Source organism: Anguilla rostrata, chromosome 15 (genome assembly GCF_018555375.3).
Source record: "Anguilla rostrata isolate EN2019 chromosome 15, ASM1855537v3, whole genome shotgun sequence".
In the NCBI taxonomy this organism is placed as follows: Eukaryota; Metazoa; Chordata; class Actinopteri; order Anguilliformes; family Anguillidae; genus Anguilla; species Anguilla rostrata.
In genome coordinates, this window is record NC_057947.1 from 17,601,694 (window position 1) to 17,617,377 (window position 15,684).

At 46.9% G+C, this 15,684-nt stretch overlaps 1 protein-coding gene across 4 annotated transcripts in view; it reads left to right on the plus strand.

Moving 5' to 3' along the window:
- uggt2 (UDP-glucose glycoprotein glucosyltransferase 2) overlaps positions 1–15,684 on the plus strand; it is a 46,747-nt gene that overhangs the window by 3,896 nt on the left and 27,167 nt on the right. For all 4 annotated transcript variants that reach the window (XM_064311783.1, XM_064311786.1, XM_064311784.1 and 1 more), the window contains 14 exons: positions 201–378; positions 3,190–3,286; positions 3,605–3,677; positions 4,495–4,595; positions 5,457–5,556; positions 6,758–6,818; positions 8,699–8,790; positions 8,996–9,146; positions 12,321–12,440; positions 12,655–12,740; positions 13,181–13,316; positions 13,646–13,777; positions 14,973–15,137; positions 15,216–15,339. In XM_064311783.1, coding sequence (XP_064167853.1) covers positions 201–378; positions 3,190–3,286; positions 3,605–3,677; positions 4,495–4,595; positions 5,457–5,556; positions 6,758–6,818; positions 8,699–8,790; positions 8,996–9,146; positions 12,321–12,440; positions 12,655–12,740; positions 13,181–13,316; positions 13,646–13,777; positions 14,973–15,137; positions 15,216–15,339 — 1,616 coding nt within the window. The remainder of the gene's footprint in view (positions 1–200; positions 379–3,189; positions 3,287–3,604; positions 3,678–4,494; positions 4,596–5,456; positions 5,557–6,757; positions 6,819–8,698; positions 8,791–8,995; positions 9,147–12,320; positions 12,441–12,654; positions 12,741–13,180; positions 13,317–13,645; positions 13,778–14,972; positions 15,138–15,215; positions 15,340–15,684) is intronic.

Genomic DNA, 15,684 nt, shown 5'->3' on the forward strand with positions numbered 1-15,684 from the left:
CATATGACTTTTGGGCAACATTTGTACAATAATTTTTTGTATCAGACTATTATGGTTCTTCTACAGTGACCAGATCCTTGTGTAATTTTTAATTACACATTCATGTGAGTATATTCAGTATATATTTGAGATTGCAAAGCCGCATAGTTTGTGAAAGCATCTGAAATTGTTGAGTTGTCTTGGTTCCCTCTGGTCTGCAGGCCGAAGCCGTACCTGTATAAGATGGACCACCGGTACCCGGGAGGTAACGTGACTGAACTACCCGTGGCCATTCTCTACGCCGAAATCGGCACCAAAAAGTTCAACACCTTCCACAAGCTTCTGTCTGAGAAGGCTAGAGAGCAAAAGCTAGTCTACGTCCTGCGCCACTTTGTACAGGTGAGTACTGAAGCCATGTCTGGCTTACGAGTGGCTTTGCATTATGGCTTTGCTTCAGAACAAAACACTTTAAAAAAAAAACAAAAAAAAAAAAAAACAATTATCCTAACAATGGCAAATAAATGCCTGACTCAAGAAAATTTCCCTCTCACCGCTTTTATCTACAAACTAGCATAATTTAACTGTTGCAGTAATGAAAATATTTTCAATTGAAATGGAAATGAGTTTTATGGTGGTGAAAACCGTCAGTCTTATTTGTGTGGTGGCTGTGGTCTGGGTACTGTGCATACTAACCTTTACAGAACTTGGACTTTGAGTGATCACAGATCCTAGAGGACACTGCATAAAGTAAAAATGGTCTATGTAATATACAATCAAGAACATGCACATGCTGTTATGAACATGTGCTGAGTGTGCACAGGGGAATCATCAGCATGAGTTTTATTAACAGTGCTGAATATTATATCGCCAGCTGTGCAGTTGTAAACATTGGAGCTTCCTGCCTTGAATTAATTAAGGGAAATATTGTGATGATGTCACAGAGATACGGGGTGGCATATTTCATCCAGTAAACAACCGTGGTATGTCCTCTCAGGAAATAAATGCATTAATGGGGCGACATAGCTCAGGAGGTAAGAGCGATCGTTTGGCAGTCGGAGGGTTACCGGTTCGATCCCCCGCCCTGGGCATGTCTAAGTGTCCCTGAGCAAGACACCTAACCCCTAACTGCTCCCAACGAGTTGATTGGTACCTTGCATGGTAGCCTTTCACCGTTGGTGTGTGAGTGTGTGTGAATGGGTGAATGAGTGGCATCAATTGTAAAGTGCTTTAGATAAAAGCACTATATAAATTCAGTCCATTAACCATTTACCATTAAATTGGTGGCTGATACCATTACATCACTGAGCTTTTGTGACTTGATGCTTATATTTAAAAATGTTCTCAATATTGAAAAGCAGTGTCAAATATTGGCGAAAGACTTCCACAGATAAATGGATTTCCAGCTTTCAAAGCTCACCAATACTGATTTTTTATTTTTGGGTGGGGGAGGTTCACTTTTTTCCAGGGGGTTCTGCATCCTAAATTTCACAATCTGCACATGCTCAGCAATTTTGAAATAAGTCTTATCTTGTGTTGTCAGTCAGTTGAATTGTTTTTTGCTTTATTATGTGCTGTAATTTTGAAATCATTTCATTATTGGTGCTGGTTGAATCTGAAATAAGAAAATAAATATCTCTGTGGAGCTACAGTATTTCATCCCTGCATAAAATTGTGCAAAACTGGCCTTTGACTAGAGTGTTACAGGTTGTAGTCCTAAAACCAGGAAGTGATTTACCATTATGAGCCATGGGTTCCCTTGGCAGTTTTCCTAATGCTTTTTTCCCGTAGGGATTTCGATTTTTGCGGGAAAATAATGTCTGTGGTTAATGTAAGCCTAAGAGAGTTTCTCGTTTTGTTCTACGAGATTTTTTTTCCTGGTTAAATAAAGGTTAAAGAAATAAAAAAATAAAAAAAATTACACCCATTAATATCTCAGCCGTGAATTTCAAAGCCGTTATGTGCCCTAAAAAAACTAAGTTGCTAACAAGTTGCGATATTGAAACTACAACAATGGTTGCTTTCTGCCAGCCACCACTCCAGTTTCCATACTTAGCCCGCCTGCCCTCCATAACCGCTGTAGTTTCAATATGCACTGTTGGGCCACTGTTGGACCATGAGTTCCACTAAGACAATTCTCTCAAAACCTGCCCCTTCCCCTGAGACATGAGTGTGGTGGAGGTACGCAGGTGAGCGGGGTGCCTCTCTCAAGGCCTCTCCTGCTTTAATGATGAAGCTGCAGCCGCATTACAGAGTCAGCTGGTTTAGGGTGAAAACACTGAGGACTTATTGAATGAAGACCTGAGTCAGGCTTTCTCGAAAGTAGGTTTTAAAAAAGAGACTAAAATAATTTTAGTGTTACCAGAAACTTTCACTGGCTGTCAACCTGATTTCAAAGACCATTGAGAAAAAAAGTGGGATTATGTCTTCATATTGCAATGTTAGGACTGCTAGTGCATTGAAAAGAGGTGTGTGGGAATATTTTAAGAGCGCAGCAAGACACGGATATCTGGACTTTGAACTAAGAATGCGGAGGAAGGCTTTTCCACACTGTCATTTTTATTCACGCTGTTTAGCACAGGCTTTCAGTGAAGGTGAATTTAAAACCTTTTTCTTCTGATAATTCTCTCCACAGGAGAAATGCTGAATTCCCGCATGAATTGCAAAAATATGTACATAAATAAAATTAATAAAGAAACAAAGAAGTACAAATGTTAAAGGACCACTCCACGTGTATTTTAAAACCTTAGAAAATGTTTTATGTTGAATAATAATTTGTTTAATATGGTTTTTCCATATTAAAAATGTTAAATAAACTACTACAAGTGGCTTAGTAGCATCTGTACACTTGTACCCTCATTGAGAATGGCAGAATCTTTGAATATGCAAATTGGGAATACCCCATGTCCTCAAGGCCCCCACCCCCTTCCCCATGTGCCCATGTAAGCCGGCTGTATGTGCGCTTGATTCTATGATGGCAATGCTGGGCAAATACAGCCATACATGAGTCCGTGGAAGACTCTACTAGTCACCAAAAGGCATGTGCAACTTTTTTTGAAGGTCTCCCTTTCGTAGCCCATTGTCTCCCTGTAGGATGCGAAACCGTTGCTTGCACAAAACTGAAACTCCACTGAAGTTTCATCAGGGTTCATGGTAACTTTCGGTGATGTTTTGTTTACGTATGGGTGCTTATGCTCTCTCTCTCTGCCATAGGAAGAGAAGGTGGGAAAGATGCGGCTATCTGGATATGGGGTTGAACTGGCCATCAAAAGCACCGAGTACAAAGCAGTGGATGATACACAAGTGAAAGGTGTCTGTCGTCTTATTATCATTACATTTTTTAAACATCTTTTCCACAGTCTCATGTTGGCCTGTGTGGTCGCGGTAACATTCGCCAGTGAGTCACAAAGGCTCAGGTCACCATACGCAGTATGGCCTTCGCACCGTGCTTCCTTTTACTCTGCAGCCCATTTTGCTAAGCTGCACTGACCCTGCACAAAAACACACCCATGTGATATTTCAGGCCAGTGACAGTAACCTCATTACTGTGTGTTGATAACAGCTGTGATTATGTCTGAATAACTGACCTGAGTTTGTTCAAGTAACCAACATGTTTAATTAACTTCAGATTCAAAAGCTGCGCCAAATGCTGAGGAAGATGAAAATGATGAAGTTCAGGGCTTTCTGTTCTGGAAATTAAAGTGAGTGACCTGCCTTGGTGAGGGGGGAGGGGGGGTGTTGTCTGTAGGGTAGTTAGTGTGTATCTGTGCATTTATGGATTAGTTGGTAATACTTAGTAAATTAGTAGTAACATATTTATTGAAAGTTTGTGGCAAATTAAGTATAACCACAGTGTGACTGTAGTAAAGAGCAGTACTTGAGCACTCACCTGCTGAAGATCAAAGTGGTGGGAACCTTGCGGCTTCATGTGGCTCGTGATGATTTTACCTCAGCGTAAAAGCCTCTGCTGTGCGCTGCCTCACAAAGAGACTGGTCAACATGTGAGACACACACACGCACACGGACACCATTATTTTTATACTCTTCTTCCAAATCTGAAATGGCCAATTGTATTTCTCCGCTCTAACCTCTGCTTTTGACAAGCCTCTGCTGTCCCTCCAGTGCATGCCCTATCAGCCACCACTTCTTAACACATCACAGTTTGCGAATTGCACTCACACAGACATGAGTCAGTGGAAGATTCTGCATCTGCAGCTCAACAGGCAGGGGCCTGATCAGCCCAGTGGGGTTCGCCAGTGAATGATGAGATACTGTAATCCTGGCCATCTGAAACCCGCCCATCGCTGAGTGATGCTAGGGCCAATTGTGCTTTACTGTGTGGGGCTGCTGGCCACAGTCGGCACTGGCACTGAGTTCATTATCAGACTCCCCCTGTCCCATCCATGCACTAGAACAGTGCCTTAGCAGGATGAGCCTCTTACCAGCCCCAGCCTTTCTTTGTGCACTCGGTCAGATCACTGCTGCTAATGTTTGTGTGTAATTGTCTGCCTCCTGTAGGAAGTCATACCCTGAGTTACAGAAGCAGCTGGGAGAGTTTCAGAAACACCTGCTGGAGAGCAGCAATGACATGGCGCCTCTCAAAGTGTGGGAGCTGCAAGGTAAAGTACCTGTATCTCTCACATGTGCACTCAGTACCTGCATATCCTCACCTGTGTACTCAATTTTTCCTTTTTATGGTATATTGTTATTGGTTCAGGTCAATCTAGAAAAGGTCACATCTTTTTAAGGTTACAGGTAAATGAACCCTCTCTACTAGTGAGCATTATGGTGACATTGGATATGAAGCGCTTTCAGATCTTTTTGGGAGGGACAGCTCTGGCTATTATGGGTATGTTTGTAAGCTATGATGTGGAGAGACTTGATCAGGCAATAATTAAACCACGTTACAAAGCCAGCAGTTACACTCCAGTTCTGGTATGGTCTGACCCAGAATCCCGAACATATTGTCTGTAGGTGTATTAACCAATTTTTAAGGTATGGAATCCTATGAGTATGAGGAATGCCTGCATGGGGTTTCCAGGCCACCCCTGTTGACACTCACTCACACACACACACACACACACACATACCCACCCATATTCACGCACACTTATATATTTACACCTCTTATGGCTACCCCCACCAGTTCCTGCTCTCTGTGTCTTATCTCTAGGTCATGCTAGAGACCCTTTGAAGTTTCCTATGGCCCTGAATGGTGAATTAGAGGTTCCTGACACTCATGTCAACAAAATCACTCCAGTTGTTGCTGTCCCTGTTTTTATGTTTTATGTGTCAGTGCTCACTTCAGGAGTGGCATTGATTGCGTGCAGGTTTTAATTTGCTGTTATTGATATGAAGAAAACATAAAATGCAACATTTTAATCTGCGGTTATAAAAAGGCAGATAACATAAAACTCTGCTTTTTAATGCGCAGTTATAAATATGAAGATATAAAATGTGTTTTTTTTTTCATCTTTCAGATCTGAGTTTCCAGGCAGCTGCCAGAATCATGTCTGCAACCAAGTTTGACGCCCTGAAGCTACTGAGGGACATCAGCCAGAACTTCCCCTCTCAGGCCAGGTAACCACATCACCTGTGACCCTCTAGGGCCAGGTAACCACATCACCTGTGACCCTATAGAGCCAGGTGATCACATCACCTGTGACCCTATAGAGTCAGGTGACCACATCACCTGTGACCCTATAGAGCCAGGTGACCACATCACCTGTGACCCTCTAGAGCCAGGTGACCACCTCACCTGTGACCCTATAGAGCCAGGTAACCACCTCGCCTGTGACCCTATAGAGCCAGGTAACCACCTCAGCTGTGACCCTCTAGAGCCAGGTAACCACCTCGCCTGTGACCCTATAGAGCCAGGTAACCACCTCGCCTTGCCCTAAAGCAGGTAACCACCGCCTGTGACCCTATAGAGCAGGTAAACTCAGCTGGACCCTCTAGAGCCAGGTAACCACTGCTTGACCCATAGAGCCAGGTAACCACCTCGCCTGTGACCCTATAGAGCCAGGTAACCACCTCGCCTGTGACCCTATAGAGCCAGGTGACCACATCACCTGTGACCCTCTAGAGCCAGGTAACCACCTCGCCTGTGACCCTATAGAGCCAGGTGACCACATCACCTGTGACCCTCTAGAGCCAGGTAACCACCTCAGCTGTGACCCTCTAGAGCCAGGTAACCACCTCGCCTGTGACCCTATAGAGCCAGGTGACCACATACCTCTGGTTCCACATCACCTGTGATTCTGTTTTTACCTCAGCCAGAATTTTACACCAAAGCCAGCAAATTGGCGCACCAACTCCAGTTATTAAAAATGCATTTTTACTGGGAAAGCAGAGCGTGGGAGACACAGACCGCCTGGGCTTCAGCCGCAGGTCAAAACGGTTAAAAAAGCAGCAGGGCTGGGAACGGCACCTCGGTTCGAAGGCCGAGTCGGAGTATCGACTTCTTCCTGAGGACAAGTTTCTGAAAATAGTTTTTTAAGTTTCGGAGAGGCTCCTCTCGGCCGAGCCCTGGCTGGCGGCCAGTGTCCAGCCGGCGCGGGGAAGCGCTGTAATTTCCCCTGCTGTGAGATGGGTTTTATAGCGCCTGTGGCACAGCAGATAAACGGAATGTGCTGACGCGGCGGGAAGCGGCGGGCCGGAGCCAGCGGTAACGGCGGCGTCGGCGGCGGCGGCGGGCCTCGGAGGCTGGGGAAATTAAATTGTGATTGCGCCGTGTTGCTGGGACCCGCCGCTGACTGTACCCGCGTCGCTCTTCCCACAGATCCCTGACCAGAGTGGCCGTAAACCAGGAGATGAGGAGAGAAATCGAGGGAAATCAAAAGGTGGGATTTCATCCGTGAGCGCCTCTTCTGACGCTTTACTTGACACCTCAGTGTTCTTTTTTTGACACAGCTGTAACGTCTGTTCAGCTGTAATGTCTTTGCGCAGCTGTAATGTCTGACGCTGCCATTATGCCTTTCACAGCTGTAATGCTTTTGATAAACTTGTAAGGTCTGGAGTTGTATCTGGGGAATTATATCTGGGCATTTGCAGGCTGGAATATGGCATGGGGCATTGCTGTTGTACCCTGGAGGTGGTGTGCTCAGTAAACAGCCATGCATGTGGCTGCCATGTGAGACTGTAGCCATGGTTGGAAGCGTGGACAGAGAGGATGTGATGCGCTCTGACAGGATGTGATGTGGTACAGAGCGATATGGGGTCTACAAAGTGACCCGCAGGACACTGCCTGCAGGATGAAATGCTGTGTGCGAGCTGTGGGGGCTGAGGCTGGGGCTGGGGCGGGGGGGGGGGGCTGATCCTCAGCTCCCATCTCCCTGGCAACAGCTGGAGGTTCCATTGCGTGGAGGCCAGTCACCCAGAGCAAAAGCAGACTGTCCCTGCCAGGCCTCCCATGCTGTTATTTTAATGTAAAATAATAATGTTCCTAAAGAAGAGCTCACAAATAACCATGGTTGCATCAAGCTGTGCTTCATTTTTATGTTTTTATGCAAAGAAGCAAATTTTCAAGCATGATAGTCTTGGATCCAACTTTTATTGTGGGTGCTTGTGTGTTTGTAAGAGTGCTGCAGGCTCAGTTCATAGTGCAGGAGCTCTGCTTCTGCACCCAAAACTCACTGTGCTTCAGGACAAATCTACCTTGTGTAAAATAATGTCATTTTTTAAATCACCCTGGGTTGAGCAGCATTATAAGTACAGTTTCAATCTACTCCAGCTCTTCCCCTGTTACCAGCAGTACAAATATGTGCTCAGTTAGAGATGTAGAGGAGGTGGAGGTGTTGGATCTCAGTTACAGATGTAGAGGAGGTGGAGATGTTGGATCTCAGTTACAGATGTAGAGGAGGTGGAGATGTTGGATCTCAGTTACAGATGTAGAGGAGGTGGAGATGTTGGATCTCAGTTAGAGATTTAGAGGGGGGTGGAGGTGTTTGACCTCAGCACAGGGAGTGTGTGTGAGCCATCGTCTGTCTTTGAGGCCTGTCTAGATGCCTCCTCTCAGGCAGGGAGTGACTGACTGTCCAGCTTCCCGAAAACTCTCCAAACCGAGACGCTCTCTTGTCTCCTGTTCTGAGTGCTTCACTCTCCGTGTTCACCAGGGCTTTGATAGCCAGCAAGTTAAATCACGCCTGAACAAAGAGGTGATTAATGGGCTTATACAACAATAAAAAGGGCTGAGCAAAAGGCATCAGGATTCAAAGCCTCTATGCTCTCTGTCACAAGAAAAGTTTTTCTTTTTTAAGAGGAACTTTTCTTGTGACATCCAGAAACATTACCCATGAACATGCAGCGTGAGAATGAATCATTAAATGGAATGCATAGTCAGCTGTGATCCTCACCTCAGTGGCTTGATGGACACAGCATTCATATCAGTCATGAAAATCTATGTGAAATATTCAGTGTTTACCGGTCTTTCCCCTGGTGGGGGAGGAGGGGAGTGGAGCGTGTATCACCTCCTAGTGAAGGATTGGTGACTGTGGGTAATGTGTCTGCTGATGTATTGATGGTTTTGGGTAATGTTCTATCCTGGTTGACAAATGGGATGGGCTGGGATGTTTGTGCTTCAGGAGATGAGGGTGTGCTTGTCTTCTAGGTAACTGGTAGATATGGGTGGAGGGAGGTGTTGTGTTCCAGGTGACCAATAGCGCTGGAGGTGGGGTGTTGTGTTCCAGGTGACCAGTAGTGGGGATGTTTGTTTGTGTTCCAGGTTCTGACCGAAACATTGGGGATTCAGCCAGGGGACGCGAGCCTGTTTATCAACGGCCTCCACGTGGATCTGGATGTTCACAACCCCTTCAGGTGAGTGTGTTTGGGGAATGTAGCCGTTGTATACACCATTTTGTAGCTTTTCCAGCTACAGATATTAGTCTGGAATAAATTCCTCTCAGGCTATGTGCAAAGATGAATACACTGAGAGACTGAAATCCCAGCAGTGCCCTGTTATTAAAAGATGAATGAGCGTTCTCCTGGTCGAGTGCTTACTGTACGTCCTTGTCTCTGGCAGCATTTTGGACATGATCCGAGGGGAGGCCCGGGTCCTGGAGGGCCTGTTCAGCCTGGGCCTGAAGGGCGAGGCGCAGAGCCGGCTGCTCAGGCTGCCCGTGCATCCCCAGGAGGACGGCTACGCCCTGGACATCCGCCACCCCGCCGTGACTGTGAGTGCGCTCGGCGACGGACGCCGCGCCGCGGGCCTGCGAAACGAGACGCGCGTACCCGCGGAATGCGAGTCCGCGAGCGTTAATTAAGCACTTCGGCTTTCAGCGGTCCTCCCCCGAGAGCGCGCGTAGACGCACAGACCGCAGACCCCGCGCGGTCTCGCATCGCTAACGAATTATGAAATCGTCTTGGGCGCGGTGGCTAACGCCGGACCCCATACCGCATGCAGGACCACGCGTTGAGTCTGGCTCAGCGCTGTGACTGAGGGCTTAACATTCAGCTGCTGCCTTTGGTTAACAATCCCAGACTGCACTGCACCGGTCCCCCCGGCATACATCACAACATCGGCGCTAACAGAGCGATGTTCGGCGCCGGTAAAAACTCAGTTTGGGATATCGTCAGTTTGGTCTGGCTGAAGTTCTGCAGCGTGCTCATCCATCTCCGCCGATGCTCTCGCTAATTGCCCATGGAGTGGATGTGCCTGTACGGAGCTCCCCCTGTCAGAGCTGACGGCTTTGGGAGCGGTGAGCTGCTCCGCTCTCTCCGGGAGCGCACGGGAAAGCACTCTCTGTGGGCTGCTTGCAAAGGCTGGAGTGGATCCGGGAGCCGGAGGGGCCGGGAGCTCAGAGGCCTGAGGAGGAAGCTGGTCTGAGACTCCTGGGGTAGATCCAATGGTGGATTCCCCATTTACATTTCATGAGGCCCTGGAGCTTGTGAACATAAGGCTACGGGTTTGAATCCCAATCCCAGGTGTTTCTCTGCTGTTGTGCTTTAGGGTTACGGCCCAGATCAAGGGTACATCAGTGATTACCCCGCTGCATAAATTGGTAATGAGTAAAGTGTACACTGTGGAAGTCTCCTGAGGTAATCTCTTAAGTAAATATGAAATATTAATTATTAATGCTCACATTCTCCAGACAGCATTACTGCATTGCTCGGTCCCCAGGAAGGGGGTGGATTCATCATTCATGTGTCCTGTTGCTGCCTGCGCTGTCCTTTAAATCAAATGAACATGCGCTCTTTGATAATAATTTAAAAGCCTGCTGGCAAAACACAACTGCTTCCCTCCTTCTGTTTTTGTATTCTTCTATTGTAAGCTTTGTCTATCAGCAGACTGAAGGCAACTTCTGACCCTCACCCAGGTATCGCCCCCCCCCCACACCAATGTTTCTTCAAGCCCCCCATATTCTTTTCCTCATGCCCATTACAGTATGACCTCCACAAGCTCTTTGGCCCAAGCCCGATTTCTGAAATACAGCAACAACACCACACAGTGCAATAGAAAATAATGCAGTGTTTCCAGCAGGAAAGCTGCTAGTGAAGGTGTTAACAAAGATTGATAAGTGGCACCAAGCAAAATGTATTTTTGTGGTGTACTGATTAAAACAGCCATATTTGAGCTTTCATGCTTATTTTTTAAACATGTTTTTCCAGTTGAATGCGACATTAATACATTTGTCGCTCCTGTGCTGTCAAATACAGCTGTTTTAATTTGCTAGTTTAGCATAATTGTGCAGTACGAATACTGGAAGCTTTGCGCTATTGTTGTCAATCATTAACACATGGCAGAAGTGTTGCTATGCTACTGTTTGTAAATTTCCAGGCTGGCTTTGCTTAGGCACATACCTGATCTGACCCAACATCACAGAGTTAAAAATGTGCCCGATACCCAGCCCAAACATACCTTCCACCTCGTTGGGTTCACGTCAGAATGCAGACCTTTAGCCTGTGTGTGTGTGTGCGTTGTATGTGTAGATGCGTTTATGTGTGCGTGTTCTCTGGCTGACTGCAGGGGGTGGGGTGGGAGAGGGGCATTAGTATGCTAGCACAGGACCAAAGCACACAGGGACCTGTCTGTAGCAGATGACACCACAGAAAGAGAAAGAATGTCAGAGTGAGAGAGGGAGAAAGGGAGGGAGAGGAATAAAGGGAGAGAGGGAGAACTGACAAAAAGCACGGAATAGATTAAATGAGAGACGGGATGAAAAAGATGGAGATTCTAATTCTGTATTTTGTTTTATTTCTTGTAATTGTAAATTGCTCATAGTAGTACCTTTTTCTTATTTTGTGGGGTTGTGCTGTGTTTTTCTGATACATGTACATGCTCTGGAAATGTGAGCAAACTGAGGTAAAAGCTGAGACACTGAGTAAGTGAGAGTGAGTGTGTTAGAGGACGACAGAGACCAAAAGAGAGGGAGAGAGAAAGAGAGGGTCTTTTGAAGTGAGTAGGAGAGGGACATTCTACAATTTTCTCTGACCGTTTACAAACTGATTTGTCCTTGTGTTTACTCAAGTTCTCTCTTTTTTGTGCCTAAAGCCTCTTTCACAGCTTCAGAAAGGCATCACAGAGGATTTTCTCCCACGTAGGCTAGCATGTGCAACAACACTCCTTGATAAGCTACGGCTTGTTTGTAGGCTGTATAAACTTTGACTCGTTACAATGGTAATTATTTTTGAACGATGCAAAAAATAAAAAATTCCAATTTTCCGATTATAGTTCTTTCTAAACTTTCAAGAATCTGCTGGGAGGTACTCTTGACTCGACTGAATGGTCCCACCCTTGTAATGCAGTCATGGTTTGATTGCCCCCCCCCCCCCCACACCTGTAAATTCCTGCCGACCTGTCAGTGTGTGCTTGGAGCAGAAATGCCCTGGAATCCATCCCTTCATTCCCTCACATGCTGGTGGTGATGATGATGATTACATCATAGCTGCCATTATTCATGCGAATGTAGACAACAGCCTTGGTGGTGCATAAAATAAAAATGTGTTTGTGTGTGAGAAAGAGGGTTGATATTCATCCAAGGACTGCATTGGCCAATTTTAAGAACAAACCTTCTTGTTTTTTTAATCAAATTCATCCATGAAAGTTGCTGTGTAGAGAGGTGCTTTCATCTCTGGTATTATTCTTAGTTTTTCTGCACTTCTGAAACGAAGTGTTGAAATGAAAAAGCCAGGGCTTCGCTTTGGGAAGACCAGTTTACAGCCTGTCAGTGACTTTATTTATTTAGCACCAGCATTGCTTTATTGTGTAATGTAAAGTGTTGGCTGAGGTTGGGAAAGCTGTAGGAGGGTGAACTGGGACCGTTAAAAACTGCCTTTTGCAGGTTTTGCTTTCTCTTCGGTTTTAAATCGGTATTTTTCCTTTGCTCTTTTATTTTTTCGGTTTCCAGTGGATCAACGACATGGAGACGGACCCCGCCTACCGCGGCTGGCCCTCCAGCCTGCAGGAGCTGCTCCGCGCCACCTTCCCTGGCGTCATCCGCCAGATACGCCGTAACCTCTTCAACCTGGTGAGTCGCCCGCGGGCCGTCCCGGCGCACCGCCAGCGCCACCCTGTGGCCAGAGAGCATGACCGCACCAACAGCGCACAGATTAGTTGCAAGTGAATTGTCAGGCAGGCGATCAGTAATTGGGCTTGGGGTTGGTTGAGCTTTGCTGGGACAGGTGTAGTCTCTCTGCCCACAATGCTCAGCGTGCGACCCGCCGTGATTGGCCTGCCCCCAGGTGCTGTTCATCGACCCGGCGCACGAGGACACGGCGGAGCTGGTGAGGCTGGCCGAGCTCTTCTACTCACACAAGGTTCCCCTCAGGTGAGCTACCTGCCCGTGCCCCGCCCGTCACTCCTGTACCTGCATAAATCTGACTCAGTCCATCCATCCCAGCATGCAGTGTGCAAGAGGCAGGACAGGTTGCCAATCCATCACAAGGCTCACACACCGTTCACTCACACATTCATATCTTCGGGCAATTTACAGTTAGCCTAACCTGCATGTTTTTGGAAAATGGAGTACCCAGGGGAAACCCACACAGACACGGGGAGATGTTCGGTATCTTCTTGTTGTGAAGCAGCAGGGCTATCCACTGTGCCACCCAAGGCTAATAATAATAATGTCCATTAGTATAGATGTGTAATTACATTATACACCCTCAACAGCAGTAGTGCTGCAGTGTCGTTTGGTTGGTTAGTTTGGTTGTATTTTACCAGCATATTCGGATGCTCAGACGCATTTTTGTTCTGCTCCTTTTTCAGGATCGGGTTTGTTTTTGTCGTCAGCTCTGATGACAAAGCCGACGGTTATGTGGATGCAGGAGTGGCTTTGTTCAGAGTGCTGAGCTACATCGCTGACGAGTACGACTTCTCCCAGGCCTTCCTGTCCATGGTGTCTGTGAGTATCTCAAGTGTGTGTGTGTGTGTGTGCACGCGCGTGTGTACGTGTGTATGTGTGTGTGTGCATATGCGTGCGTGCGTGTGTGTGTATGTATGCGTGCGTGTGTGTGTGTAGTGTGCTGTTGTGACAACACCGACTTCATTATGTTTGTTTTCTCAGTATTAATAAAAATTTGTAATAATTATTAGCATTAATACCGAAGAGTCCAGAGAGCACAGTTCTGTTGTGAGCAGCGGCCTTTTCATGCACCTCGGGGGGTGGAATGCTTTGCCTTGTGCAGCGCTTGGTGGACGTTTCCCAGAATGCACTTTTTTGCATGTTTGCAGATATACAGCCGAGTGGAGGCGGGAGAGACTCTGTCTGTCGAGACGGTGGCTGCCTACCTGAAGAAGAAGTTCCCAAATGCCAACGCCGCCAAGATCCTCGGGCCGGAGTCTCTGTATGACGACAGAAGAAAGGTACTGCCATGCGTGAGCAGAAGGCCGCGTGTGTGCTTTTCATGTGAAAGGTCAGCCCGCTGGCTGTGCAGCTGCTACCTGCGAGGAAAGCCTGCCAAAAGATAAAAACATTTCTGACTGTTCTCTTTCTCTCTTTCTCTCTTGCTCCCCCTCTCTCTCTCACTGTCTCACTCTCTCTCTCGCTCTTCATTGACCGTAACACCAGTCAATTGAAACACTGAATTAGTTACGTGCACCTCGCTTGGTAAAGTCTGCATGCGGGTGCTAATACGGTCGATGTGTTAATACGTCTACATGTTCAAATAGGTGTTAAGATGTTTACGTGTTAACAACGTGACAAAATGCATTCTTTTAGACTTAGTCTTTTTCTAGGTTAAACAAAGTATATCCTTTCCATGACTGATTTGCTGGTCTGAGAAAGTATGTGAGCCAGTGCTATTGCCTACCAGGTCTGCGAACGATGAATTAACCAGTTTTTCTGTTAATAGCACCATGTAATTAGAGCAGGCCCTTGTGATTCAGCCAGAATGCTTAATTATCACCAGCTCCTTGAACAAGAACAACCTTTTGTGTGAACATTTCAGGAGGTGCAGTTGGAAAATAACATACAGGCTGTTTTTCAAACGCAGAGGTGCGCAGATTCATGCACTTCAGTGTGAATGACGTCTCGTCTGTGGCTCTGACCTGACTGACTCCACCCCAGGTCGCATGACAAATGCATCCATGGAGACAGGAGGGTTATTAAGATTCCACAGCAATAATCGGTGGCTTTTTAGCCTCGTTCTGCTTCAGTAAAGAGTGCGACATACTCAGAATGTCTTTTCTCTATGAAAGTTGTTCGATGGTGGTGTAGAAAGAAGACATTCAAACCCAGAGTGCAGAAACAGTGTGGGGTTTGGAGGAAAAACAAACCTGTATGTGAATAGATTCACAGAGGTTACTGTTCACTGAACTGCAAAAGGAGACTTTTTACATAAAACATCAGATAAAAGAAAATATGAGGAAAGTCAATTTAGCACATCAAGATCAGGCGGCAAATGTGCAGAGCTGTTTTGTGCTGCAGTGAAAGTTGTGTGTGCGTGTGTGCTTTTGTATGTGTTTGCATGTGTGCACGTGTTGTGCATGTGCGCATGTGTGTGTGTTGGCTTAAATGACTGTCATTAACAGAATCATGCTTTCTGATTGGCTGCCCCAGGCTGGAAGCGTGTTCTACAGGAAGAGTGGGCTGGGCCCCCTTCCCCTGGCCCTCTTTAATGGGGTCCCCCTGAGCAGCGAGGAGATGGACCCCGATGAGCTGGAGACCATCCTGCTGCAGCGCATCATGGACGCCACCAACTTCTTCCAGAGAGCCGTTGTCATGGTAGGACCCCGGATACTTCTCTCTGTGACTGCAGTTACGCCAGCCATGGATAGTTAATCACCCTGATCATGTGACCAGGGTCAGCTGAGCGATGAGGCGGACGTGGTGGACTTCCTGATGGATCAGCCCAACGTGGTGCCTCGCATAAACCCCCTCATCCTGAGCACGGAGCGGAGGTACCTGGACTTCACCGCCTCTCCAGGTAACGTGGCCCTGACACACCTGCTTTCTCACGCTATAGCTGAATCAGAGTCCTTCAGCCCCAGTATCCTGAGTACCTGGACATTTGGCAAATGAAACTCTGTGAGCTCAATCTGCCTAGCAACATTTACAAACAGTCTGTCGTTCAGGCTGCTTCATGGCCAGAACCTTCTAGGCTGGTTTTTAAAAACCTGAGGGAGGGTTAGTCAGATAGCGTGCTGCTCTCCCACCTCTCCGCTCGATAGCTGTCGGCTGTGGCTAATGGGGCTAATACAGGAACATGTGGATCTGCCAATCCCCTTTGCGGGCAGCCAAGTATCGGGTTGCCAAGACCGTACATGTGTAC